Raw genomic sequence first — 27,732 nt, 5'->3', positions numbered from 1 at the left:
CATGTTAATTACAGTGACACTTTGCCAATAAAGCTCTTGATGAGAGTGCACAACAAATTTAATCATTCCACCTTTATAGCTCAACCAGCTGCTGTTGAGTTTTGTGGTTTTTGAAAATGCAGTTTTCTGGAAGTCAAACTTCAAAAACGAAATATGTTGCTGAAAAACGATTTTAACAAAGATGAAGAGTAGACGTCATCCTTAACTTGTATTAATATACATATTATTTAAGTTAGTTAAGTTAAAAAGAAGCCAAACATGACAAAGGGTTACTCACATGTACGGTTGGAGATTGTTGGTGATGCCATAACTCAATGCATGAACCTCTGTAAGAGATATTAGGAAAAAATAAAAAACACTACCCATGTTTCTTCTTCTTGGATCGAAGTTTCAAAAAGCGCTCACTGGGAGAAACTTAAAACGCACATGAAAGGATCTTCCGCGTCTATATGCTCAGCATTTTTCCAAAAATGACACAGCCATCACGTGCGGTGTGTTTTCTCGCTCTCCGCTGGTGTGCGCGCGCGGATGTGTGTGTGTGTGTGCGCGCGAGAGTGAGTGTGACACTGCAGCGACGCTCCCTCACTGCAGGTGTTGGACTGACAGGCACGAAGTCGCGGAGGCTGCGCGCCGTCTGGCTCCCTCAATGACTTCGTAATGAGGGCAGCGGTTCGGTGGGGGGGGGGAGGATGGAAAGGATGTCATTTATTATTCAGAGCTTCTGAATCACACACACACACACACAACCCGCTGATGGTGCGGTCACGGTGTCAGCCGTCAAGACAGACAGACTGCTGCTGCTGCCTCTCTCCCAACAACGGCTTCATTACGCGCATGCGTGTTCATGACCCCGGAAGGTCCCGGGTCACCGCTGTGGGGACTAGATCAGACGCTCTTAAGACATATCAGAGCTCATCTGAGCCCCAGGGGGGAGGAGGGGGGAAGGAGGGGGGGGGGGGTGAGCTCCGTATTGATTGGGCAAATATTTGTGTTTTCATGTGTAACTGAATTTCAGTTTCAATGGCACTTTTCATTGAAAAAAAAAATTACAAAATAACCCGAATTGAGCTAAACATACAAAGAGTATTTTCTGAATAAACTCTGCCATCTAGTGGTAGTCTGGTGGCAGCAGGTTAATCACCTGATTAGTGACCAATCAGAGAGACTGAGCCAGTTGTGTGTGCATTCTAATACTAAGACCCTGAGATACATTCCTCTCCTGACATTGGCACATACCACTTGTATATAAGACGAAATCAATATTCTTTGGCCTGGATTTGGCTCCATACCCCACCAGCCATCTGGGGGTTCCCCTATGGGTTTTTCCTCCATCTATGAGTTTTCCAAGTTAGGAAAAAAACTCATGAATTGCCACCTTAACATGGTGAAGTGACCATGTGATCTGGGTTCTCTGTGGCACAAGCCCCTTGCAGGGCGGCCCAAGGACAACAGGTCTCAGGGGAGAGTCCAGACTAAGAGCGATTCAAAAACCTTGATGATGGTTTAGCGGCCCACAAAGCACAGTCACCCGGTTTATACTGATATGATTATATGCCCGCTTTTCTGGGTCCGAAAGATGCCCCGAAAGATGTCTGAATATTTCTAAATGATATTATACATTACAATATACATTTAAAATATCAGATTGATCCTAAGTTGAGGCCTGTTGTAACATAGCCCTTTATCAACATCCAAGTTGTCATACCTTTAATATTCAAGCCAATTTTATGGTTACATGCTGGACATTCTTAAAGAAATGTGTGCGGTACTTGAATATTGTGGGAGCCATATTGAGCTACTGTATATTCATGTTTCTTTCCTCAAATAGTAGTGTGGGTCTATGTAGGCAGGCCTTAAAGACAGTAAGACTGAGCAGTGGGTGGTGAAGGGAAACAGTCTTTTGACCGTGTGGTGGAGTGACGTAAGGAGCCATGACGTGACAAGCCGTCTCCCACCATATAAGAGACTACATTAGTTTAATTGTTTGTTTTTTTATTTTCACTTCATTTTGGTTTGTAAATTCTTTCTACGGCAGAGCAATAAATGGTCATTGCACCGAACCGGATCAATTTCTACTAGTCTTTAAAACTACACGCGTCCACAGATCCAGCTCAGCCCCCGGTAGTAGCTGATCAGGGAGTAAAGGGACCAACTGAAACATTGTAGCAATGCGTGGTGATTTGCTGCCACCTAGTGGTTAAAGTGATGACCCGCATGCTGCAACTGATATAACGTCACGTGCAACAGAGTGAGACTTCAACAAACATTAGCAGACATGTGCAAAATAACCGGAAGTGGTCGCAAAAAGTGCACTTTGCACCGACAGAACTACCCAAAGCAAATAAGCCCAATATGAAACGTTGTATAATTTGGAATTTGTTACGTCCTTAACCCAGTCGGGTGATTTTACGACGCTCCCATATCTCCGCGCACAACGACCTTTGACCCGTCTGCGGAACGCGCGCCAGACGCCGCCTCGTAGCATGCAGCGGGTAGTAACAGCACTCGGAAGGAGTCTCGCTTTTAAAGACGCGCTCACACGATCGCTGAGGTTTGGGGCTCCTCGAAGAAACATGTCGTCGTCGTCGTCTTCTTCTCAAACCAAGCGGCCGGTTTCCTTGCTGGGAACGATGGCTTTCGGTGGTCGAGCTGACGCCGAGCAGAGTTCGCAGATGGTGAGGACTTTCCTGGACAGGGGACACAACCGGGTGGACACGGCCATCATGTACATGGACGGGAAGTCAGAGGCGATCATCGGGGGCATGAATCTCCCTAAAACAGGTATCAGTATCAAAAGCGCGAGGGTTCTGTGCCAAACCCCCCAAACCCAACAAGAGGACTCACCGGCTGTTGCTCCTTTAGCTAATTAATACTATGTGACGTTACCAGGTGGACACCTGCTTAGAATTCTGGGTACGAAAACGGGGCCAGAAGTGCTCCTTGTATTTACCATTTGATTTACTAAAATAATGTTTCTGTATACTTACGTACAATTTGGAAGTATTTTTAGTTGCCAATTCAGATTATGAATACAGAACAACAAATAAACCGATGATGAAATACAAACTTAACTGATTCCTGCAGAGATCACCACAAGATTCCCACCTTCTACGCTGTTAACACTACTTTTACCTAAGTAAAATGTTAAAGATCAGCTTGTTTTCATTTGTTGTCAATCCACGAATGACACATTGGTAATTCATTGTTTCTGCGCAACAGTGAGCCTGGCGACCAAGGCCAACCCCTGGGATGGGAAGACGCTGAAGCCAGAGAGTGTGCGCTCTCAGCTGGAAACGTCCCTTCAGAGTCTGCAGACTGATTGTGTGGACCTTTTCTACCTCCACGCCCCTGACCACCTAAACCCGATCCAGGACACCCTCAGGGCCTGCAATGAACTCCACAAAGAGGCAAATAGACCAGATGGCTTACTCTATGAGTTAGATATATTTCTGACGTAATGTTCCATTAAATGTTTATAATTATCTACTATCGCCCTCAGGGAAAATTCAAAGAGTTTGGTCTTTCGAACTATGCATCGTGGGAAGTGTCTGAAATCGCCAGCATCTGTAGACACAACAACTGGATTGTACCCTCTGTTTATCAGGTATTTCCATAAATTAAAAAAAATCATGATTAATAACTGATCACACCAGAATGTATGGCAATGGTGTTAGAAATACTTTAACATGCTCTCACCTGGGCAAGAAATTATTTTTCAGATTGAGCTGATTGATCTTTTGTGCAAATGCTTGCAGTCATTTTTGTGGCGGTTATGAAAGATTACTGGATATCCTTTATTTAATTTAAACCTTTTTGACTATTATCTGTACGCTAACTTAGATTTGTGAAACTTTTCACAGGGGATGTACAACGCCACCACTAGACAGGTAGAGACCGAGCTGCTTCCATGTCTGAGATACCATGGAATGAGATTCTACGCGTACAATCCTCTGGCAGGTGCATATCTTCAGTCCTGGCAATCACAAATGGAAAAGTAGATACTTAGTGGGTGATAAATTAAGCGAAAAAAGGTTAATACCATAGTACTGTAATACAACAGGAAGTTGACATTAGAGGTATTGAGTGAAATATCTCAACTATACAATCGGATTGCAATAAGATTTGGTACAGACATGCATGTCACCCTGGGAATACTTTTAGTCAAGCACCATGTTAACATACGGACATTAGCGTTCACTGTAGCTCAGAGCGTCCCTGGGCCTTTGTCCAGCCGGACAGAGCTGTTACCACAACTGCAGTGTTTTTAAGCAAGTGACAGTATTGGATGCATAAATAGTAGAATCATTGATCATTTTAACTTGAATTCTGACAATACTACGGCTCCTCTGCAGGTGGCCTTCTGACAGGAAAGTACCATTACCAAGATAAAGATGGTTCCCAGCCTGCAGGACGGTTCTTTGGCAACAGCTGGGCTGCAGCATACAGGGACAGGTGAACACCCAGCCTGTTGCTTTTGAGTTTCCCAAAAACTGCATTTAAGGGATTTCTGCATGTCTGTGCTAATGCACGTTACCTACTGATGAACAGAAAGCAAATGTGCCTGTCGTCTTCTCGGTCAGATACTGGAAGCAGAGTCACTTTGAGGCAATAGGCTTGGTACTGGATGCCTTGGAGACAGCGTACGGCTCAGAGAAACCCTCCTTGACTTCTGCTTCCATGCGCTGGATGTACCACCACTCCCAACTTAAGGTACCCGTTGTGAATAGATCACTGCAGTGACCAACTTGCTGATTGTAGCACTATAGCCAGTTGGGATTTGTTCAGTTAGCATTGGTTAATACCCAGATGGCTCCTTTTTTCATCTAAAACGGGCCTGGTCAGTTGTAGTGTATTTATCCTCAACACTAGAGTGCTTGGATGTTATACTAACACTTTGATATACATCATTTCTCTTTGCTATATCAGGGGGACCTTGGTGACGGAGTCATCATTGGCATGTCAAGTATGGAGCAACTGCAGCAAAACTTGGCCGCTGCTGAGGAGGGTCCTTTGGATGAGAGAGTGGTCGCCTCCTTCGACAAGGCTTGGGATCTTGTAGCCCACGAGTGTCCCAACTACTTCCGCTGAAGAGCCAAAAGCTGCCCGTTCCTTCAAATGTCTTCAAAGTTGATAGAGAAATCTGCTAAAGACATTTCACTTACATCCCTATACCCTTTTCCTGAAAATCACAAATGTGTATGAATGAGTCGATAGACGAGTAGATGTTAATGTCAACAGCACTTCATTATTAATGTACAAAATAAAACTTTGAACATATTTTTTAGAGAGTCTGGCTGCATTTACTGTTACATAAAAAATTCGATCAATTTTCTTACTTTGTTTCCCCCCCATGTACACTTAAAACAGGTTGTGGCAATTCAGTTTGGCTGAATGGAAATACTTGCATGCAAAACCATCATTGTGTATCAACAAGTGACATATGATTCTTTGACCACCAGTTACTGAACAACTCAGTCCAGCTCTATTGTAAGTGGGATGATCGAGTCCAGGGCAGCACTGGCAGTCGGGGGGAAAGGTTTCCACACAAATGTCCTTCTGCCGTTGAAGGCCGGCAAAAAAACACATCTGCCCTTGCAGATGTTTCACTCTGCATCATCATCTTCGTCGTCGTCTTCATTGTCCTGCATGGGCTCTTCCCCACCAGCAACGTTCTCAAACTCGCCCGTTTCAGAGTTCCACATACATTTGATCTGTACCTTGAATTCTGCCATCTCGATGCCGAAGAGTTTCTAAGGAGCCAATTTCAAGAGATCAGACAAATGCAACACAGTGCTGTAGGTCTGTTTCAATGTTTTGTAGTCATTCAGACTCACCAGAATACGAGCCTGCTCAGGAGTAAGCATGTCTCCTTCCTTACAGACCGCATGCTCCTTCAGCAGTGTCACCACTCCTTTAATCAGCACAGGGTAGAAAATTAGATTAAGCAGCCAAATGGCTTTTTTTTAAACAAATATTCCTGTTAAAGAGTCAATGAGGAGAAATAAGGAGTTTCCCCTGTTGTACTAAAACAAGTTTAAAGTATAAGGCACCATTGCCCTAACTGATGGAAAACAGCTCGCTCTATAAGAATCATTGCAATTGAGTCCAAAAACAAGGAAATGGTCTTTAAGTGGGATTTGTTGACAAAAAGAAAAAATAGGTAATAATAATACCAGTCATATTTTACCTTTCTTGAGAGCAGTCGGAAGTCCTAGTTGTCTCAACTGGGGCTCCATCGAGTGAGGGAACTGTTCAAGGGGTCCCTCATCCAGAGTGGTGTCCATCTGTGCACGGTTGCCTGCCCTTGCATAATCCAGCTCTTTGAAATTATCAAAATACCTACAGATAGAGAACACCATTCAGATTATCACTCAACACTTGGAGAATAACTGCAGTGTCCGTACATTAGTGAAGCTCAACTTACTCTTGCACCTCTTCCTTGGTTTTATTAGTGAATAGCAGCCCCACTTCTCCTTGTAGATACTTGCTGACCTGGACAAGCAGTCAACATGTATTTATTTGCAACAGAATAAGATTTTCTGGCCTATCATCATATTTAAGATCTCACATACCTTGTGCAAGTTATCTTTGTATTCGTCAGTTTCTCGTTTCCCCAGGGCAACCGCCATGACTTTATTTTTGCCGAAAAAGAACCTGTTGAAGGGAGTTAAAAAACCGGTCAGATTGCAATTGTCAAGTGTATATGACTAAATAATAAACTAAATAAAAAAGGGAGCAGAAAGGTTCACCTGCTGTGTTTCCACGCAGTCCTGATATCTTTCAGTTTGTTATTCCTCATGTTTGCCACGGAGAATATGAACAAGTTTCTGTACGTGTCCACACATTTCCGTAACTACAAACAAACAGATTTTAGAGTTTACAGTGAACCACGTCCGTACCCTCCGTTAAGTTTGCTCTGGTTAGCATAGCACTCCGGTTAGCATAGCACTCCGGTTAGCATAGCACTCCGGTTAGCATAGCACACGGCTGTGACAGGACACTCACCTCCTCGATTAATTTCTGTTTCGACTGCAGTCCCTTCTTGGCTGTTTTCGTTAACGAAACTGAAGGGAAAGATCAGGTGGAAAGCATTTGATTAGTATTGTGTTTGATTGATATCAGCAAATAGCTAGCCCCCAAGTTGGTGTTTCCCACAGAAGGAGAAGCTAATGTTAGCTTGTTAAATGACCTAACGTTACTTTCCAGTTGTCGAGCAATGACGTTATCTTCATATAATTGACTAAAAAAAAGCTCAACCGCTTAGAAAGTTTGTAAATATAGTAATTTATAATCCTAAAACTTACTTTTCTTGTCTCTCTTTGACTTCGGCATGGTGTCCTCTCACGATGCAGGAGCAGCAGACGCACACGTGAAGAGAAAGGACCCCAAATGTTTCGGTTTAGTGAAGTCGGCCATGTGGTGCCTGACTAAAAAAAGAGAAGATGAACTTGATGAATCACAAATGTATGTATGAATGCATAAAGTAACTTCTGCTGCCCCCCGCAAAAAGACGACCGAGTCAGAGTGACGTCGTGTGCGAAAAAAAATGTCTAACTTTTTGGAGAATCTGGAACAACAGCGACCTGCAAGTAGCGCAGCGTCTTAAATAAAGTGATGTATGTCTTAATGCGAGGCTTTAGAAATGAACACAAAGGGATTCTGTATTTGCTCATGCAGCCTGAAAAACGGGTTATTTGGCCAATGTTTTGATAACCGACCGCTGTCAGTTCAGTGTTTCCCATCATTATAACGGCTGTGCGCTTTTACCCTTTTACTTAAGTAAAAAGCTTGAGTTGATACTTCATAACAAGTATTTTTAAACTCGAGTATCTAAAGTTCTACTTGAGTAATACACGTGAATAGATTTGACACTGATGGCAGGCCCTCTGTGAGTACTTCGGTTTGTATTACTAATGCTCTGTGGAAGTGTTTTGTAACGTTGTCATAGCATGACACTCAAATGTAATACCCCAACAAAAGACGCCACAACAAAAGACACCACAACAAAATCCGTGTGAATCACTTTTGATTGCTGCATATTTGGAATGCAAATGAGAGTAAACCTTCATCTCTCTCAGTGGGTAAAATTTAAATATGGAGACACAAGACAAACAGCCAGAAAGATACACCTTTCTTTAGCATGCAAATCGAGTGAATATCACAGAGCAGCCTTTGCTGACCTGATATAGCAAACTGTGGATTTGGAGACATGGTTTGGTGGAATTTTTCATTTTACATGAAACAGCTTTGTATAGCCATCACGTGCCCACCTGGATTAATGCACGGATTTATTGGTAAGCCAATTTGGCCTTGGCCAGGTTGTTTTTTCCAGAAGGTGGTGCAGTTACTCTGCTATGGATGGAAGGCTGAGCAGCAAGTATGTGAATGTGTAGCTTTTCCCTAACGTATTTTATTAGATAACATGCGGCGGGTCTGATGACTATTCTGATCTTAATATTGATTCTTATTGTCATCGCAACTATGTAATGCAAACTACAATTTAGATGGTAGCATGCACGTTCATTATAGTGCTATACCACAGTTACACGGACGTGCATGCTGTAGGATTTGAGGGGTCCGTGTTTCTCTGTGCGCTCTGGTGGGCTATCGACCTTTCTTGGTTGAGGCGCAATGTTTGATTGCGTTTCAGGCGCGCAGCGGTGCTCACACTGGGTGCTTCGGTGTTTAATCTCTGCACGTGTGCAACAGAGCTGCCAACTTGCCGTTCACGGCGTTCCCAAAATATCTGCACAAGCGGCCATTTGCGCACTGCGTAAATATAACAAGTCGCTGCTGGTCAGCACGAACGAGACGGGTTTCGTGCTTATGTTGTTGTTGAGCGCGCAGTGGGCACAGACTTCGTCGGGCGCACTTGATGCGGAGGGTGGAGGCTGTGGGGGGAGTGGGGAGTGGGGAGGGCCCTCGGGGTGAGCACACCCCTAACGCCTGTGTCAGAGTATTTCAGAACAGAGGCCAGTATTTAGTCACTGCACGAAAGCCGCGCGCACACACACACACACACACACTTGTCTGCTCAAGTCCTCTCAAACTTTTGGACTATAGGAAGATCTTTTTCTTTTTCATTTGGATCCGAGGACCACGATTTGATTCATAAAAGATTTGATCTTGCAGAAACTGTGCGTCGTGACCACAGGATACTTTTACGCACAGTGATTTAACCCTCACACGGACAATGCCTCGATCTTTCTTGGTCAAACAGTACTTCGCCAAACAAAAGCCGAACTACAGTGAGCTGGAATGTCAGAATGGTGAGTTGTGAATCTTTTTCTTTGTGTTTTTTTTTTGGTGTGAATTATGGTAGCTCAATTGTTAATACCTAGAATGCATGTTGTCTCTATAAAGTAGTTGCAAGTTTAGATTAATGTACATTTGGAAATAAAACTTGTGTTTAGCTTTTTGTCCCTGGTTCGGCTGCGTGTCGGGCCCGTTAGATGCACTTTCCCCCCCTCGGTCTGCAACCAGACAGAGCTCCATTCATGTTACAAGCTCTTGTGAATACGTGGGAGGAAATGGCCCATGAAACCTCCCAATGGCTCCAACTTTACGCTTAGTAAATGCTGAGATAAACACAAATGAATCATTTCAAACCAGGACAGACAGTAGAGTTGTATTTAATAAGACACATTTCACTTGTTGAACTGGTCTGTTCTGTTTCTCTGTCATTTCAAATAAATATCATTGAACTTGTTGTCTAACCATCCTCACCCTTCTCTCTCCCCCCCCCCCCCCCCCCCCCCCCCCAGACATGTCACTGGAGAGGTATTCCCTGGCTGAGCTCTCATCAGGGGTCAACACCTCGACTGCCACCTGCTTCACAACAGGTCTGGTGTGGGACCTGAGCGTCATGCCTGCCCTCTACCGGCCCGCCTCCCAAACAGAGCCCTGCGTTGCCCCGGGCCCCCTGGACCTCAGCTCCCCCTCCAGCCTCAGCAGCAGCGCCAGCAGCTGTGGAGAGGAGGATGAAGGACGCACCTCAGACCCCCCCAGCCCCGAACCTGTGCACACGTACGCCCCTCGGCAGCGGATGAAGTGCACTGGCGTCATGACCCACATCAGTCCCCCCGAGGAGGAGGAGGAGGAGGAGGAGAGGGAGTCCCCCGTCACAGCAGCCAGGCCAGCCTTCCTCTGCAAACACTGCCCCAAAGAGTACACCAGCCTCGGGGCCCTGAAGATGCACATCCGCTCACACACCCTGCCCTGTGTGTGCACCACATGCGGGAAGGCTTTCTCCAGGCCGTGGCTGCTGCGCGGCCACATCCGCACACACACAGGTAAGACATATGTCTGCGACGTTATCAGCCCCCCTCCCCCATCAGCTTCATTACCACTTTATTGCTGATTCTCGGGCAAAGAAATCCATCCAGGTGTTGCCGTAGAGCTGTAAATCTACATTTGAGAGGTTGACATTGTCTTCATCAGGTGCGCCGTGATGTGAGGGAGCACGATATCCATGACAATCAGGTTGATGAGCTCAACACTTGATCAGCAGACACATTACCTCACAGGGAAGCCCTCGGTAGACCCTGCACTCATTGATCCCCCATTGTCTTTAATGTCCCAGCAACAATGACCCGTCAGCTAATTCTCTTATCACGGCTGCTGGGGAAGGCAGCCGATTGGGTGACAAAAGGTTTAAAGAATGCCTGAAGGCTCTCTGCTATCACAGAGCACTTTGTACCTGCAGCAACTTGTTAGCGTGCTAATCTCATTTGGCTCTGATTGAATCATGCTAATGCAGTCAGGCTCTGACCCGTCCGGCCCACCATGTGCTTCTTCATTATCCTCAGAATGTTTTTGTGTGTTTGTGCGTGAGGTGTTAATGGGGGGGGGGGGGGGGGGGCTCTTGTCAATTCAGAGTGGCCGATTGTTGTGCCAGTCAAGTTATATGACGTGTGCTTTTCACCCCTCCTTTGTCCAGGTGAGCGGCCGTTCTCCTGCCCCCACTGCAACAGGGCCTTTGCCGACCGCTCAAACCTGCGAGCGCATCTGCAGACCCACGCCGAGGTGAAGAAGTACCAGTGTGGCGTCTGCTCTCGCACCTTCAGCCGCATGTCGCTGCTGCAGAAACACAGCTCCTCCGGGTGCTGCTCCTCTGCAGTGTGAAACCCAGCAGAGAGAGAGAGAGAGAGAAAGAGAGAGAGAGAGAGACATAGGGTACCCTAGTCAGAGCTCAGGGAGGAGCTAGTGGGCGCCGAGAGTGGGTCGACCCAAGCCCAGCTGGTTGGGCCACTAAGAGCATGACGTGGCCTTCCTTAAGAGTGCCGGAGGGAATGGAGCCACATTATGGATCTGACATTACCAGGCGTTTAGCTTTTTTTTGCTCTTTTTAAAAAAAAAAACATCAATGGAGCTTCTTTTTTTTTACCCCCCCCCCTCCAATCTATTGGTCTTGAGGCCAGACCAAATCTGAACTGAGCAATGTCAAGACTCACTTGATATCTGCACCCTTTGTTGCCATTGTGTCCATTCCAAAGACCAAATATGTAGAGAACTCATTGGGGTAAGAGGTGTTCTTTCCTGTCTCCGTCCTGGTGCCGGCCAGCTCAAGATCATAGACTAGACACAGCTGCTGAGAGGTAGGGGTGCGTGGGTGGAATAAATCTCTCAGCGTGCCTCATAACACACACACACACACACAAAAGCAAATGCACACACAGCTGTCCCTGGTACTGTGGTGTAGATAGACGAGGTGCTAACAGGTGCTACAGCCATGACCTTGCGGGCTGATAGCAGGTGACTTCCACTGCCCTTGGTTTGCTTAAGAAAAAAAGAGGATGCGTGTCATCGCGAAAGAATGGCATCAGTTGGTCTTTATTCTCCAGTGAGGTTCATTTTAAGCCTCTATTTTGTCTACATCCAGACCATGTCTGTAATCTGATGATACTCAGAGATAGGAAAAGCCATGCTGTTGTTTTCCAAAGATGCTCCACTTTGCAGCACTGTGCAACGTGGATTTCAATGCAAGCCATGCACTCAGAGTTACCACAGTGTTAATAATACCAGCCAAAGCCATATTTTGTAACTTAATGAATTTGTGCCTTGAATTTTATTACTTTTGAAACCAAAAATGTGCCTTTTTTACCTCCAGTGTTTGTGGGTTTGAAATCAACATTGATTGCAGTATTAGTAGAAAATAGCGCCAAACAATTTGAAATGCAAGAAGGCTGAGACCAAAGATTTTTAAGGTTTACACCATGGAGACATGGTTGACTAACATGAGATCAGAACCCTGTCAATGGACAGAACAAAGATGCATTTTTATCTTTCCTAAACATTTTATGGCAGTGTTTATTGTGCAATGTGCAGATAATGTGTTATTTTGTTGAATTTTGTACTATGCTTGTTTGTTCACTCCTATTTCTTATGTTGTAACTGATACATTTTCATTCAATAAAGTAATTTATGTTTATTAAAACCTGCTCTCAAATACATTAGCAAAAAAAAAATCCAACCGCGTTCATTTTAATGATACACATGATATACATTAGCATATTAAAAATCCAACCGTGTTCAGTTTAATGACACAATGTGGAAAAGGGCACCGTTAGTTATAAAAGGTCTGTGTGATCATTAACCGGGACGTTTCTGGCCAACGTCTTGATATTAGGTGTGCAGAGTGAACTCACCATTGTTGTGAAGCTCAATTTCAGACGTGCAGGTGAGCACACTGTGTGATGGACAGGAACAACTGACTGCACCTGCTCCCAGTTTGCACCTGCCATCTAGTTAACGCTGTGCAAACACTGCTCGACATGTGAAAGTGTGCGCGTGTTAGCGCGTGCCGTTAAAAGAGAACTTGAGTGAAAGTCAACTTCTGTTTTCAATCAATCCATATAATTAATATGAGCTGATAGGACATTTAAAGGGCCATAGTTTAGCACCTAAAGGTGGAACTCTAGTGAACCGTATGTAGGGTGTGTGTATTTTATTTTAAGGGACAGTATAACATTCTCACCTAGACAGTGAGTCACACTGCACAAACCAGAGTTGCTAAGTTCCCATGACTCCTCTGCGCTCACTCAGTAAGTCGGGCCACTAGTTTATCAGTGAGTCGGTGTGCGTGGGCCAGTACAGAGTGAGGCAAGCTCCTCCACGGCACAGTTCCTTATTTCCTACTGAGTCAGGGAAATATGCTCACAGCTCCCCGCCAGGACGATCATTGCAGCATGTAGCAGTGACTCACCTCACGCACGTAGTGCTTCAAGCTAAACTACTTGCATAGATCTCTAACGTCTCTCCCAAATAACAACCAGGTCAAATGCTTTTGAATGAAAGTCGCACCTGTTGGGAGGTTAGCGAAGGACTATTTTGATGATGTCAGCTGGTATGTCCCGAGGTGGGGGTCTAAACAAGTCCTGCATTTAAACTTTATTCTCGAGTTGGCTTGTTGAGGACATTCCCTGATGATTTTCATCCGTGGAGTCTTACAGGATTTCTCTCAAGGCTACATGCGAGGTTTTCCATTTGCTTTACTTATTTTCTTAGATATGGTATAGATCAGCACATTTCAGCACTACATGTCTTTCCTCTTCTTTTACAAGTCTGACGTGGTCACGGTCGCCACGGAAGTGTCACAGCCTCATTTGGGCAGTAACAACATCCAAATCTTTGCATCACAAGTTACTGTACTTATTCTTGCCTTTTTATAGAGAAAGGAAAACACAAGAGGCTCCCCTTCTTGTTCCTTTGGGAGAGTGGAGAGCCTGGATTTGAAATCTGAGAGCGTTTTCCTGCTGTGTGCTTTACAGTGCCAGAGCACTCACTGTAATTTACCAAAAGTGGCTGCTATTTATGCCATAAAGCATGTGTTTAACATTCCTGAACCCCACTGTGTTTGTGTATTCCTCGCTCGCTCGCTCCCACTCACTCTCTTGCCGGCCTCCTCGACTGTATTTCTGTTGGGGTGTGTGTGTGTGTGTGTGTGTAGTGAGTGGAAATGGTCCCTACAGAGCCGCAGCCCTTTTCCCTCTTCACAGAAGGATCATCTCTCCCCCCTCTGAGACAAGGCCGACAGGAAGTGGGAGTTTACATTGGCCTACTTTACCCAAAAAAAGCGGCCTGTGTGGAGGAGCTGCAGAGCTGTTTCTGCTGCTGCCGCCGCTTTTGCACTTTGCCACGACCAGCGCCATGTCCCATCCCCCCCCCCCCCCTCCCTCAGCTGTCCCACCCACGCCTGCTCTTTTTCTCCTTGTTTTAGGGGGGTGGAGTTGGGTGACCGGGAACTATAGAAGTGGCCTTCGGCGCAGCAGCAGTTAGGCCTCACGGCCTGGGAGACAGGAAGGAGCTGTCAGCGTCCCATAAACAGGACTCATCCTGCACTCATGACACGCGAGACCTGGAGAGAATTCTCCCAAGAAAAATCCTTTAAATCCAGACCGTGGTTCAGTCTTGTGCTTGTCAGTGACCTGGTCAAGATGAATCCCAAGCTAAATATGCGGAGACTGTTTTCCACTCTTGTGACTGTCACCTGAGAGTCATTCCACGGACACGTTACAGGACCTCGGTAATCAGCTGATAATCAGCGCATACAAATAAACTGTGATCGCATCGCCATGTCACTTGGGACTAGCAATGTGTAAAATATAACCTCAACGGTGGGATCGACGGGACAGGGCTGAGGGCTGTTGCCGTGGAAGCAGATCCATCCTCATGCCTTGTGCGTAAGAATAGCATTTTGATTGCATTGAAGCCATCGTTCCATCCTCAGCTACACTCCCACAGCTCCTCTCGCCTCCTGTGTTCCTCGGCCTCCCCCACAAAGATTAGCACTTCTCCATGTCTGTCACCTTGCTCAAGAGCAGCTCATTACTCTCTAGCGTCGTGGTGTCAAGAACCTTCCCTGTCGTAGTTTGGTGGGAGTTTTTACTGCCGCCTTGTCTCACTCCTGACACAATGCAGTTCAGAATACAGATCATTTTATCTCCGCTGAGCTGCAAAGACGCGACGACACAAAACCCAGCATCTGGTAAATAAGAGGGCCAACAGCGGTTACACCACAAGCAGGCCAAATGATGGCGTTGCCCCAGGCCGGATTGGAGAAGTGGTTGGCTAGGTTAGGGGATGGGGGTAGGGGTTGCATATTAAAGAGTAATGAATCACACACTCAGTCACAGGGTCGCCGGCTATGAATGTGCTCTCTGTTGGTTTTCCTGGAGCCTGGATTTTACTAACTGATGACGCAGGCTGGGCTTGATCAGAGACATGTGTTGCAGCAGACCCGATGCCAGTGAGAAGCATAGCGAGCGAGAGGAGGGGGGAGGGGGGAGGGGGCGCAGAGGATGGATGGCGCCTGAGCTCTCTGCTTTTCCTCTGTTTCCTTGTTGGCATTGCCTCACATTGGGGCTGGTGCAATTGGAGAGGGGAAGGAGGGAGAAAATAAATCCTGCTTCTACCCTGGGACAGGAAACAAGAGATTCTCAGAGAGTATCCTGACCCAGCTTTCCCTAACTGTTGTTACTCCCAAATTCTTGAGTGGCACATCAGCAAGTAGATGAGCAGTTTGTGAGAAAAAAAAAAAAAAGCAACCAAAACAGATATCCTTCTGACCTTAACAGAATGAAAAATTCATCATGTGACTCCTTCGAACTAAACAAGATAATCCACGGCAATGCTCGCGGCTCTGTCACGCTTCACTGACAGTAGGCACAGTGTTTTTTTTAACACTAATGTGATGTTGTAGATGTAAGATGTAATGTTTCACCATCTTACTTAAGACAAATGTAGGGGGGGGGGTCACCAGAGTCAGTAGGATTCAACATCTGGAAACACTGAAAATCGAATGGTAATCCCCTCTAATGGGTGCTGAGATATTTGAGGCCGGACCAAACAAACAAGCGGCCGACATCGCCGGCCCTGCCGAGAGCACGTCTAAGAAGAGAGAAAGTCACCGGCACCTGTTAAACCCACACTTAAGACTCCTCTTCACCTGACAGTGGAGGAAATAACACCTGTTTGCCTGGAACGCACCGGAGCATATTTTCCCAGGCAAGGTGCAAAAGGACGTTGAGCTGTTGCCTGAGGCCCTGAGAGAGAATAATGAAAAACGTAATGTAGATTTGTGCCCACCTGTCAGGACACGTCCCGCTGTAACAGTGGGTAAACACCATCGGGCCTTGTGTTGGGAAATGTATTGCCTCCCTATTAGTTCCTTTTTGCTTCGAGTTTTCTGATTTGTTGAAGCTTCAGAAGCCGCGTGTGAAGCGGAGAAGCAACAGCTCGGGGCGAGCCGGAACACGCCGGAACAAAATGCGCCGCTTACGCGCATATATATATCGCCGACAACAAGAGGATTGCTAATGGACTCACGCCAGCGTCATTTCCCATGAACAGCCTCACAAGCTCACCGTTTCTTCTTAGCCACACCGGGATGATAGATGAAGGTGTCGGCTGCTTCCTGTTTGTTTCCGATGGAGATCAAAGAAGGCTGAGACTGGAGGTAACGCTGCACCAGGAACAGATGCACGACATCCAAACACTCCAGACATTAGTAAACACCAACAATCTGCCTTGTGTACACACACACACACACACACACACAGCGCATACATCACGGCAGCTGTCACATTGCCTGCAGATCACACACAGCACACCATCCCCGGATTCAAACACACAGACGTGTACACCAGGAGTGCTCGTCTGAGTGGGAGGCCTAAGCAGCTGTTTATGATGGGAAACACCCGACACCCCCACAGGCCGTCCCTGTCATCGTGACGCACCGGGGGGGGGGGCTGCTGATTCCCCAAAGCCTGCGTGGCTCCAGACGTGGGGGGAGAGAGCCGACTCTTCGTCAGCGGGCCCCGGGTTTTCAAACAACTCGGAGCACACAGAGAACCACTTGATCCTGCACAGTTGGTTCTCAAACAATAGACACACACACACACATACAGGCGAGTGAGGAAGCACTAGCGCAATCCCAAATCTATGCACGCACACAGACACACAGTCCCGCACATGTTGAAGCCATTATCCTGTTGCTTGTTAAGTCATTACTCTATAGCTTGTTATTTTCTCAAGCAAGAGAAAGCAATCCATCCACAAAGGAGTGCTGAGAGATTTGCCACCCGACTGAGCCTTGGGATATGGGAAGTTACCCTGAAATCTGAGGAATGCGGTGAGGTCTGAAACCTAAGGAACAGAGGAAGAAAAAAAAAAAAAAAAACAGTGGAACAGTGGAGCTTCTTTCCCGGAGTCTCCAGCTCGTCGCTGCAGCCAAGACCGTTAGAGATGTCCGCAGGGAGAGAAAGACTTACGGACATTACCGATGACGCTGCAGAAAAGCTTCAGTCCACCAATCGGACATGGAGGAACTGACATAGTCTGGAGAGATTTGACATATTCACGGTGGATCTCAAACATCTGGTTTCCATTTCCCTCCCCTCCCAAGACAGTGAGGGCTGGCAGCGGGGCCTTTCAATGAAATCGTCTATTCGACTTCCTGTGCTATCAGTTTAGCATAAGTGTGTGCAGAGTAAAGCAATGCTCAACACATAGGCGGTTATTAAAGTGAACTGATTTTTTTTATTTTTTTATTATCAGCTCCCCCCACCCCCAAATCTCTTGACGCCACCCTCAAGGGTTTATTAGCAGGAACTCTGCGTGAGCAGCCATTTTCACAGCATCCTCTGCACTTTGCTCCACATGAGGAAAAGGCTGCGAGCCAGCACACTCTCACCACGCTGCTAATGAGTGACACATGGCCCCCAGCTCCGCCACCGACACCTAGGATCAAAGCCCTGGAAGAGGAGGGGACTGGTTTAAACATTAAAGACGGACGCCTCGTCCCCGTCCGCCTCCTCCTTGACACCCACGCGATATGTCGGGAGGCAGCCAAATGGAGACGCACCTGTCCTTCCTACATTTAACACGAGCAGCGGCGGTGCTTCCATTCACAGGACCGATGTCAGGGGGAAGCAATGTGTATTCCAGCTGTGTATGATAAGCGATCAGATAACACGGTTTAGACAAATTGCGTGTCAATGCGAGAGCCATGAATGAGACATTGTGCACAGTCGAAACTACTGTTTCTCATGTAACAAAGGAGTCGGAATTATGGAAAACTGATTGCAACGGTCTGGATCAACCATGAATCTCTCATCCACCCCGATAATCCCTGCAGAAATTCTTATTGCATCAATTGCTTCACCCGTCTCCGGGCTGAAATATTGTCAGAGCAGTTTCCACACTGCTGAAGGGCGTCAGGAGCATAGCGGGCGGGACGGGGAGAGGGGGGGGGGGGGCCTAGCCGGGGCAAAGGCAGGAAATCCCAGTGCAGCACAAACTATTTTCCTCCATAGTTTCACCAGAACAGTTCTTTGTACCACTCCCCCATCCCCCCCCCTCTCCCAGGCCTCTGTCTCTGACAACCATCCACTGCTGTTCTACAAGGCAACCGCACCACTACCACCACGGCCACCACCGTGAAAAAAACAATCCAAACCTCTGTCGGGCGCACACACACACACACACACACACGTGTATTCAGTTCACTCGTGGGCTGTTACTCAGCAGTGCTGGGGTTGTTGAGTGGGGATCAAACGCTTGGGGTTCCCCTCCATCTCAGTCCAAAGTCCCGCCGTGGTTAGGCCATAGACAGAGAGGCACCTTACTTTACGCAGAGCCCTCGGATGCCAAAAAACACTCAAGTATACAAAAGAAGTCAGCGCACATATGCGCTGGCTTCTTTTTCCTGCTACACAGATTCAACACAGGAAGAGAATGATCCGTGGCAAATCAAGTCCATTTTATTTCTCTCGTCAAACATTCCTTGGCAATAGCTCTCAATCCCCACACAGTATCACTTGATCATCGAGGACGCACATGCTGTCCATGTGACTCCAATGAGGAGATGGCTCTGTTGAGGCACATCGCAGCAAAACTCAATTCTGTCCGTGACTCTCATTTCACAGTGACACAGATTCCCCTTCATTAAGGCGCGGCGGTTAGAGCAACGAGAATAAATTCAGGTCAGTGACAAATTTGAAGGACCAGGGAAAGCAGAAATCAGCGTTTGACCTCCTGCCACAGCACAGCTCCTCAGCGAGAGTGTGTTAGCACATTGCAACATCCAATCTAGACACCGTTCTGATTTGTTGCAGAGCAGGAGCCAGGCCTGCGATTCACTGGGATTTATTTTACGCAACAGTGAAAACCCCATGCAAAGACCCAGAGGCCTCCAAAGAAAGCCCACAGCCAGGCTCTTTTTTCCCCCCCTTCTCTTTCCCCGGGACAAACTTAAACCTTCAGAAGAGCCAAGTGCGAGTATAGTGGGTGGGAGCAGGCAAGGCACCTTGCAACAGCTGGTCTGAATTATCCATGGGGTCGGGGGTAGTCGGCTCTGCGAGGTGGAGGGGAGGCGTGGAGATTTCTGGCGCCAGGATCGGGCCAGCAGGTCAGGGAGGATGACGATTTACCAAAATACTAGCAGGCAGCAAGCCCAGCAGAGAGGGGGTGTTCCTGGCTCACATCGCTTTCAGCTACAGGATGGGAAGGCGAGTGGCCGACCGCGAGGGTGTGTGTGAGAGAGAGAGAGAGAGAGAGAGAGAGAGAGAGAGCGGGACGCTCCTACTTCCACTTCCTATGAGATAGCCCCTTCCTGTCATTGAGAAACACGGAGAAATACTGGCTCAATGACTGCTAAGGTGGAATGACTCCATCAGTAAATACAAGGCGAATGTATCATCGCATATGTGAGCCAAGCCATCGGCTTATACAATCAAATCTAATACACCGTACATTTTATGTATCAAAAAAGTCCTTTGTTCCTGTTGAAGCCATAAGCAGCTGCTTGCAAGGTGCCATTTACTTACAAGGTTCCTTTTGTGCCTCTTCTCAGACTGAAATGACCTCATGTGGACAGATTAAAAACAGAGGTTGTTGCTCTCGTGCAGGAACATGGCTCCCTCTGCTGGTGCAGAAGTGGCACTGCACCAGCAGTCACGTTGGAAAAGTGTAAGGATACAAAATGTCACCACGGAGGGTGCTGCTGGTGAGTTTGGGGTTAGTCAGTCGTCTTCTATACCGATTGACCTTAGGGGCTTTTAGGTGGGCTTGAGTCCACCCAGCTGGCTTTGGGGTGAGACGGGGTACACACTGTACTGGTCACCAGCCAATCGCAGATATGGTGTAGAGATGACCAGAGACAACCATTCAGTCTTCCATTCATACATCCAATGGGCAATTTCAGCTTCACCAAATGACCTATCCTCTGTGTCTGTGTTACCCGGAGAGAACCCAATGAATAGTCAAAGTCTCTTTGTCCAAGCTTCCAAGACATAATGCTTAAGAATTATGTTATATTATTGAATAATTGTCCTTGCTCCGAAATGATGAAACAAGCTCTTTGATGACATCAGGACGGCAGAGAGCCTTTACATCTTTCCCTCTTCTAAAACTAAAGACACACCTTTTCAGACTTTACTAAACACTAAACAAACTGTAGCACCCTAAATTGGACTTTTAAATTTGAAATGCACATATTGCAAGTCGCTTTGGATAAAAGTGTCAGCTAAATGACATGTAATGAATGTAAATTAATATCTATAAAGAATGATGCATTATTTTATTTGTTATTTTTCACATTTCATTAGGTTAACACACGTGCAAGCTGGGAACATGAACAAATCTATGAGATTAAGTTCAAACATCAGATTCAACAGGTGTACAAATGATTCAGTTCATCTTCATCTTGCAAGTTTTGGTATTTATATCGTGGAAATGTAACAAATTTAATGGCTACATTATAAAATATGTGCAGCTGTGGAGCTGTAGATGAAAAGGCCAAAACGTTAGTACCCTAGTAGTGTGTGTGTGGAGTAGTGTGATGCGCTGGGATCTCAAAGAGTCCCTGAGCAACACACCTAACCCCTGATTGCTCCCCAGGCAAATCGAAAGCCACGGGTTATAATGCAATGTCAGTTGCCTTGGATAAAAGCGTCAGCTAAATGACATGTAACGTAATACTACTTCAGGGTTGGCCTTGGTAACCATTTAAACAAACAGCTCCACTTCCATAGCAAGTAGCACTTATCCATAACTTTCTCCCCTTTACGGAAGAAATCTGACATTAAAGTCATCGTAGAGGCAGAAAACCAGTATTCACAACTGAGAGACACCGTGGAGTGTGATTGGTGCCGCGTGGCAGCAGAGGGTAGCATCGTCAGCAAATTTGCTTCACATCCGACTTGCATACAGTGACTCGAAATGACGCATTCGCCCATCAACGAAATCCTGCAATTGGTTTTTGCACTTTGAGATTCGCTTTCACCTCCGTTCGGCCAGCCACCGGTAAGATGACTCCTCGCAAGACTCGCAACCTCTGATGTTCACACTATTCAGACACCGCCAATTAGGAAATGACCGCAGACTGCTAACACACTGTCGTATTGTGCGCTAAATGCGGTGGGAGAGAAGACGCGTATTAAAGAACACGCACACGGCGCCAGCTGTCCGAGTGGCTGGCCTGCTGCCGGGAAGCAGCACTTCACCGCATGCCAAGCTGGTCCTTCGGTTTCATCTCGGGGAGGCAAGAAGGAAGCACGAGGCCTTCCCTCAGGACTCTCTTCACCTGCTCCTGCTCCAGCTTCTCAGAGCTCAACATCCTGGGGCCCCCGGATAACTCGGACTGGTTGTCATATGTTGGCAGGATCTCTTGGAGGCCCCGCGGTGGAAGCCGTGGGTGAGGCTGAGGCCGACACCCTGTGCCGGTGAAGGCGACTGGAATAAATCCAGAACCAGACACTTCATTATGTTTGGGATGAATCCTCAATCGCTGAAGGTGAAAAGGAGAATTTGTGAGGATGTGAGGAAAAGGCAAAGGATGACACATGGGAGCCGCTCCTGGCTGAAATCAAACAATGCCCTTTTGTCTGATCCACCTGTTATTATTACTTGTTACATGGTGGAGGAGTGAAAGTCACTCTGGATTCTCAGCTAAGACCATTAATAAAATAGCAATGTGCTTCACAGGGATCTCTCCACAGCTTCAGTTGAGCAGACGCCAACTCCCTTCAGGCAGGACAGAAACATAGTTATGGGAAGGTAAGTGGTATAATGTTTTGGCCCAGGTTGACTTGGAACATCTCAACCCGATTATCATCATTAAAACATTAGTGACTGGTAGCATTAGCTATTTATGACAAAAGGAGGAGGCAGTTCAAACCCACGGAACAAATATCAAGGCTGTGGTTTTATAGTAAAGCATAATTATTGTGATCCATAAATAGTAGAACACCAATATCTTATTTTAAATGGATGTGGGATTCCTTGATGCAACGTGGTGAACAATAAATATGCTTTAACATTGTGAATATGTCTCTGTCTCTGTGTCTTGGTGAGGCTGTATCACAAAAGGCATATAGCCCTGAAACAGGGACGCAGGGCTGTGATGTACTATGTCGAGTATGGGAAAGTTTAGTGTAATTCTAAAAACTCAATTGAAATACCCACAACAGCTCTACTGTAGTCAACTAGCTGATGTCTGATCTCCAGACTCAACACGTGGATGATAACTAGGATATAAAGCAAAGTACAAAACACTTCAGGCTGGGAGACTTGAGGTTGAACTGTTTGGCCATTGGCCTTTGTTGTTAAAATTGCCTATTAAAAACACCTTCATTAATCCAGTATGCCTGCAATGTGCAATTATAAATAAAGCACAAGTCTTTAAAAATGAATTGTCAAATGGTTTTTCTTCATTGTCAAATTATTATAATCTATCATTTTCATTTTGCCTTGAATATTGCATGCATGAATGAAAGACGTACTGTTTACATTGCATTGTCATTGCAAATTTTGAATCATCTGAATTATAATATATTGCTGCACACTGCACGGCCCCTAAATAAAATGTCAAACTGCTTGTCCAGTTTTTGATAGAATTTAAATCTTACCTCAAATAACAATATTTTTGAAATGACATTTTCCAGGTTATATTATGATTGTCAGTAATCTGAGTTATTCTGCTCGCCTGGCAACCAAGTCAATCAATTGTACTCGTGTTTTTGATGGCGTAACACGTGTGCTGCCAGTCTGCCGCTTTGTTCTGTGGGTCTTAGCAGTTGCCATTGGCGACAGGTGACGGGAGAGGTGGTTATAGTGTTTGTGTGCTTGCATTTACTTTGGTGTAAGCGCGTGTGTGTGTGTGTGTGTGTGTATAAAGGAAATATAGGCGGCTTGGAGCCTGTGTAAGCTGTGAAAGGGCCGCCCTGCAGCTCGCTGAAATGCCTCTCATTGTGACAGCAGCTCTGTCTAAACGGCAATCATGATCAGAGGGCGAGCCCTGCCACCTGCACCGCTGGGCGCCTTTTAAACAGAGCTGCGACGGGGCCGACAGTAAATTAAGTGAAGCTATGTCTACCCGGACAGTGAGATTCTGTAGGTCACTAACTGAAGGTCTTTCCAAGCAGCTCGACAGGTTTCCCTTCCAAGTCTATTTAAAGCCGAGCGCAGCAACTGAAGTCAAGGCCCGCAGTTTGGAAACGCCGATTTCACTGGAACCGAAACGCGAGAGATTAAAAAGACGCCTTTGAGAAGGCTGAACTTATCGGTGTAGCAAGTAGAAAAAATAGCTAGAACTAACCCGCAGTAAATAATATACACAAGTTTCAGTGATGAAAGGGTAAATGATTAAACTCAACACATCAATTGTATTTCTTTCCATTTTCATGTCATTCCATTCAGCAAAATAAAGATAATAATGTGGTGAATAAAATGAGATAACTTCATCTACAAAAGATCCACAGCACACACTTCCCATCACTAGAACCTGCATCCACCTGTTGAACTGCAGCCTACAAATAAAAAGGCATTTTACTCTTCCCTACATCACAGGCTGTAATCAAACATAAAACAACAAACGAAGCCCTCCTTGCAACTTAATTGATCGTCGCAGTGTGTGGCTCCTGTGTGTCGCCGTCTGTGCAGCCTTGTTAACCCTTTACTGCAGCTTTATTAGGCAGGAGGGGCTGCAGCAGGGCTCTCGCTGGGATCCTGGAGTGCGTCAGATTGTCTGCGGGCCTGTGTTTGGATAAGGCAGCATGCTCATTGTCTGCGATGCCCCAGCTGGGTCATGGTATGCCTCCATGCTCTTGAAATAGAAAGACAGCTGAGGGCTGCCATGCATACTGAGGGCAGGGCTGGTGAGGCGGGCCGGGCCCACTGACCCAGACCACAACTTGGGACAATGAGAGACGCGGTATTGTCTTTAGCCAGAGGCTAATAGCTGGAGTATCAAACCCCCAAACAGCTCGGTAAAAGAAAATTAACTTTGCTTTGTGTTATTACTGTGTATATATATATGTGTGTGTGTGTGGGTGTGTTTGTGTATGTGTGTGTAGGCGTGTGTGTGTGTGCACGTTTGGATGTCAAGGGGGTGGAGTGGGTGTGGAAAAGTAATTGGGGCTTTAGAAAGTTTGTGCCACGCGTCAGGCCGTCTCCACTCTGATGAAGCGATGGCTAAGACCTGAGCCCACACAGTTGCTGCAAGGTATTGTGGGAAGGCACGAGGCGATTACAGAAATATCCACCCGCAATGAATGCTTTGATCCAAAATGAAACACTGCTCCACCGCCCATTTTTAGGTCACTGCCGGAGAGTAAAAACGGGGAGCTTAATATTTATACCGGTCAACATGCAGAATTATACAGCACGTTTTACAGAAAGGCCAAAAGTTCCTAAAAGAAACAACGCATAAAAAATAAAAAAAATAACTTTATTAGAAAAGTTTTTTCTTGAAAAATGTGCACTGATAGTTGAGTTAAAATAAAGATCATATAAATAGATGTAGCCATATATAGATAGATTAATACAAATATGGATAATGATATATACCTGAATTTGGAATTTACTCTGTAATTAAACTCAGAACCCAGAATTAAAGTTGTATGGTTATTATAATAACCTCTCAAAGTCAAATACACTTCTAGGAGCAGGAGAAAAGGCACATCTTGCTGCCCAATGTATGTACAGGACTGTCTCAGAAAATTAGAACATTGTGATAAAGTTCTTTATTTTCTGTAATGCAATTAAAAAAACAAAAATGTCATGCATTCTGGAAACACCCTTGCAGGTGTTTCGAGTTAATTAGACGATTCAAGTGATTAGTTGAATACCCTTCTAGTATACTTTTTCATGATATTCTGATATTTAGAAATAGGATATTTGAGTTTTCTTAAGCTGTAAGTCATAATCAGCAATATTAAAAGAATAAAAGGCTTGCAATATTTCAGTTGATTTGTAATGAATCCAGAATGCATGACATTTTTGTTTTTTTAATTGCATTACAGAAAATAAAGAACTTTATCACAATATTCTAATTTTCTGAGACAGTCCTATATATTCACATTAATAACATTTTGTACTTTTTTATTTGGATTCTTTTTAAGCATTTTTTTCATGCCAATATTAATATAAAAGCCACATAGCCAGCCATAATTAATAGAAAGATGGTCAAAAGGACAGAAGGATGGAAGAATAAATGGAGTTTGAATGGATAGATGGGTGGTAGATGGATAACAGATGGATCATAGATGGATGGATGATAGATGGATGAGAGGTAGTCGTTATCAGAGGAGTCCCATCCGTGCAGAGGCTGAACAAAGAGAAGTGTGTCTGTGATGATTAAACAGTGCTGAAAAACGACTGCAGTCATAATTCCTCTCTCCACCCGCTGCCTGAGCCGGATGATTCTAAAACAACTGTGACCCCCCCCCCCAGATCAAGACTTAACGTCCAAAAGCTCGTCTCCTCAAATTGGTATCAAACCAGTCCACCCGAGAGCACCGAGGACTTGGGACACAGCATTTTGGGCCCGAGAACTGCAGCAGGACGCCAGTCTGGTCACTCTATACAAATGCACAATAATAAAAACATGAGCATTAGGGGGCCTGGTCACATTAGAGTCTAAATGGTTTTCAGGAACACTGGGGACGTAAGGAGAGAGGTTGCTCTGAGGAGTCAGCTGTTGCAGGCGTCTGCAGTATAGCAGTGCAGAGAGATGTGCTGGGGGGGGGGGGGGGGGGGGACTGCGCACACGGCTGCACCCACTTCACCGTGTGCGTTTGTGCCGCGTGAATGTGTGGACTTATTTAAAGCCAGAAACTCTTGGGACTTTTGGGATTCGTCCCCCCGTTGTGTTATCAGCAAGCCCGGCTTTTCAAACGGTGCAGTGAGTGACATGGTACACAAACCAGCCTCTGCCTCTCTGAAGAGCCCCCTATTCCCAGAATAGCCGGGGTCCAGCTATCTAACTGATGCCCAAGAAAGTTTGAGCCATCACAGAAACACCTCTCAGTCTGCCACGGCAACAGATAACGCCATCAACAAAGATGGCCGTCGAGTCAAGTTTGGCGTTTGTTTTTCTTCGTTTCACACGAGGAAGTGGAAGAAAACCCTTTCTGCCGCGTTCAAAGCAAGTCCATCGCTCCTCGGGGGGGTTGGTGAAAAAAGTTGAGTTTGTGTCTGTTGGCGGCGGGGCAGCCGTCTTCGGCTTATCTCGGGGGGGGGGGGGGGGGTCGCTCTGCAGAATCCGACGCGGCCAACAGTTAACAGTCAATCTCCCTATCAGGAATGCTGGACTCTGGCTTTGTCTATTCTGAGAAACTGTGGTCCCGCCGCTTCCCTCGCCCCCCCCCCTCGCTGCACTGTCACCCTGCTCTCATACCAGGCGCCCACCTCTCCCCTTGCTCTGAAGGTCAGATCTGCTGGAGCCGGCAGTGTGAGAGGCGCAGTGCTAATGCCACAATCAGTGGATACAGGGGAGCAGAGAGCGCAGATATTTACCAAAAAAACACACCTTCTCAGCCAGCCTTCATTGTAGTTATTAGTTTTTATCATATTATACCTTTTACTCACACTTTAATTCGACTAATTTGGCCTTTTTGTGTTCAACAATTGGAATTGCATTTGATGTGTTCTATTGAAATGAAATTTGATTTAGTAACATATTGATACACAAAATGACAGCAGCTGGACGAGAGAGAGTTCATCAAACCGTGCCACCAGTGGATAGTTTCCATGATCCTCACGGTTTCCATCGGAGGCCAAAGGTGTTAGAGCTCCGCATGTTGCTGGCAGCAGCTTCGCATTAGCAATCTGAAAAATTGAAATGAAATTGAAGAGCTTTCATCGCATAAGTTGAACAAATCACAGCTCATGTTTATCGCTTTCAAATGGTCGGAGAGTCCTCATTGCATCAGAACCACGTCCCAAGTTTCTCACTATTAATATAATGTTGTGTATTTATAGTGGCGTGTTTAATGCCACGCAGCTCCAGAAATAATCTCTTCTAAGGTTGCATCCTCTGTGGCCAAACACAATAGCAAACATCACCACCGGGTTATTACTTAGAGGCCAACGTGAGCGCATAAGCATCACCTGAAATGGGAACAGTGCATTCGTGTTAAATTAAGAGGTGGAGTAAAACCACAGGAGCAAATCCGAGGTGCATTTCCAAAACTACTTACTTAAAGTGTCTTTTAATATTATAAGCACAACATTTGGCCGTTTTCTTTCAAATATTCCTTCTCATCTACAGATTGAGTTTAGGTGTGTCGGCAACACATGCACTGCCCTTCAAAATCTGCGTGGTAAATGCCGCCGCCCCCCCCCCTCTCGTCCCGTACGGGGATGCTCCACATGCGACTCTCTCTCCTACTCCCTCGCACTGTGTACAGTGCATAAAATAACTGGGATACAAAAATAGCCGGCTTGGGTTTT

General features: G+C 46.0%; 4 protein-coding genes across 4 annotated transcripts in view; 2 read left to right on the top strand and 2 right to left on the bottom strand.

Annotated features, from left to right (window-relative positions):
* The window catches only part of megf6b (multiple EGF-like-domains 6b), a 42,761-nt gene extending 42,380 nt beyond the window's left edge, over positions 1 to 381 (bottom strand). The window contains exon 1 of the mRNA XM_037490209.2: positions 278 to 381. Within this exon, the coding sequence (XP_037346106.2) occupies positions 278 to 366 (89 nt within the window). The 5' untranslated portion in view covers positions 367 to 381. The remainder of the gene's footprint in view (positions 1 to 277) is intronic.
* Positions 382 to 2,267: 1,886 nt separating this feature from the next.
* akr7a3 (aldo-keto reductase family 7, member A3 (aflatoxin aldehyde reductase)) lies at positions 2,268 to 5,277 on the top strand. The gene is made up of 7 exons (XM_037447855.2): positions 2,268 to 2,781; positions 3,220 to 3,407; positions 3,500 to 3,604; positions 3,861 to 3,957; positions 4,353 to 4,452; positions 4,581 to 4,710; positions 4,927 to 5,277. Exons 1-7 carry the CDS (start codon positions 2,484 to 2,486, stop codon positions 5,086 to 5,088), a joined length of 1,080 nt encoding a protein of 359 aa, XP_037303752.2. The 5' UTR covers positions 2,268 to 2,483; the 3' UTR covers positions 5,089 to 5,277.
* On the bottom strand, positions 5,226 to 7,420 carry mrto4 (MRT4 homolog, ribosome maturation factor). Its single transcript, XM_037447856.2, has 8 exons — positions 7,305 to 7,420; positions 7,006 to 7,064; positions 6,750 to 6,853; positions 6,573 to 6,654; positions 6,425 to 6,492; positions 6,188 to 6,339; positions 5,835 to 5,911; positions 5,226 to 5,750 (listed from the first exon to the last, which is right to left on the bottom strand). Exons 1-8 carry the CDS (start codon positions 7,330 to 7,332, stop codon positions 5,604 to 5,606), a joined length of 717 nt encoding a protein of 238 aa, XP_037303753.2. The 5' UTR covers positions 7,333 to 7,420; the 3' UTR covers positions 5,226 to 5,603.
* A 1,498-nt stretch (positions 7,421 to 8,918) lies between these two features.
* Positions 8,919 to 12,436, top strand: snai1a (snail family zinc finger 1a). Its single transcript, XM_062564115.1, has 3 exons — positions 8,919 to 9,269; positions 9,765 to 10,292; positions 10,940 to 12,436. Exons 1-3 carry the CDS (start codon positions 9,194 to 9,196, stop codon positions 11,122 to 11,124), a joined length of 789 nt encoding a protein of 262 aa, XP_062420099.1. The 5' UTR covers positions 8,919 to 9,193; the 3' UTR covers positions 11,125 to 12,436.
* Positions 12,437 to 27,732: the final 15,296 nt, after the last annotated feature.

This window comes from Pungitius pungitius, chromosome 8 (genome assembly GCF_949316345.1).
Source record: "Pungitius pungitius chromosome 8, fPunPun2.1, whole genome shotgun sequence".
NCBI lineage: Eukaryota > Metazoa > Chordata > Actinopteri > Perciformes > Gasterosteidae > Pungitius > Pungitius pungitius.
This window is presented reverse-complemented; position numbering and strand designations above follow the sequence as displayed.

What these genes read in the sequence shown, in the direction of transcription:
- snai1a (XM_062564115.1), top strand. Translation starts at nt 9,194, where the DNA reads ATGCCTCGATCTTTCTTGGTCAAACAGTACTTCGCCAAACAAAAGCCG. An exon ending in TGAGCTGGAATGTCAGAATG is followed by an intron (nt 9,270 to 9,764) that starts GTGAGTTGTGAA and finishes CCCCCCCCCCAG; the next exon opens with ACATGTCACTGGAGAGGTAT. An exon ending in CCACATCCGCACACACACAG is followed by an intron (nt 10,293 to 10,939) that starts GTAAGACATATG and finishes TCCTTTGTCCAG; the next exon opens with GTGAGCGGCCGTTCTCCTGC.
- mrto4 (XM_037447856.2), bottom strand. Translation starts at nt 7,332, where the DNA reads ATGCCGAAGTCAAAGAGAGACAAGAAAA. An exon ending in GTCAAAGAGAGACAAGAAAA is followed by an intron (nt 7,065 to 7,304) that starts GTAAGTTTTAGG and finishes CTTTCCCTTCAG; the next exon opens with TTTCGTTAACGAAAACAGCC. An exon ending in ACAAAGATAACTTGCACAAG is followed by an intron (nt 6,493 to 6,572) that starts GTATGTGAGATC and finishes CTGCTTGTCCAG; the next exon opens with GTCAGCAAGTATCTACAAGG.
- akr7a3 (XM_037447855.2), top strand. Translation starts at nt 2,484, where the DNA reads ATGCAGCGGGTAGTAACAGCACTCGGAAGGAGTCTCGCTTTTAAAGAC. An exon ending in GCAATGAACTCCACAAAGAG is followed by an intron (nt 3,408 to 3,499) that starts GCAAATAGACCA and finishes TATCGCCCTCAG; the next exon opens with GGAAAATTCAAAGAGTTTGG. An exon ending in GCTGCAGCATACAGGGACAG is followed by an intron (nt 4,453 to 4,580) that starts GTGAACACCCAG and finishes CTTCTCGGTCAG; the next exon opens with ATACTGGAAGCAGAGTCACT.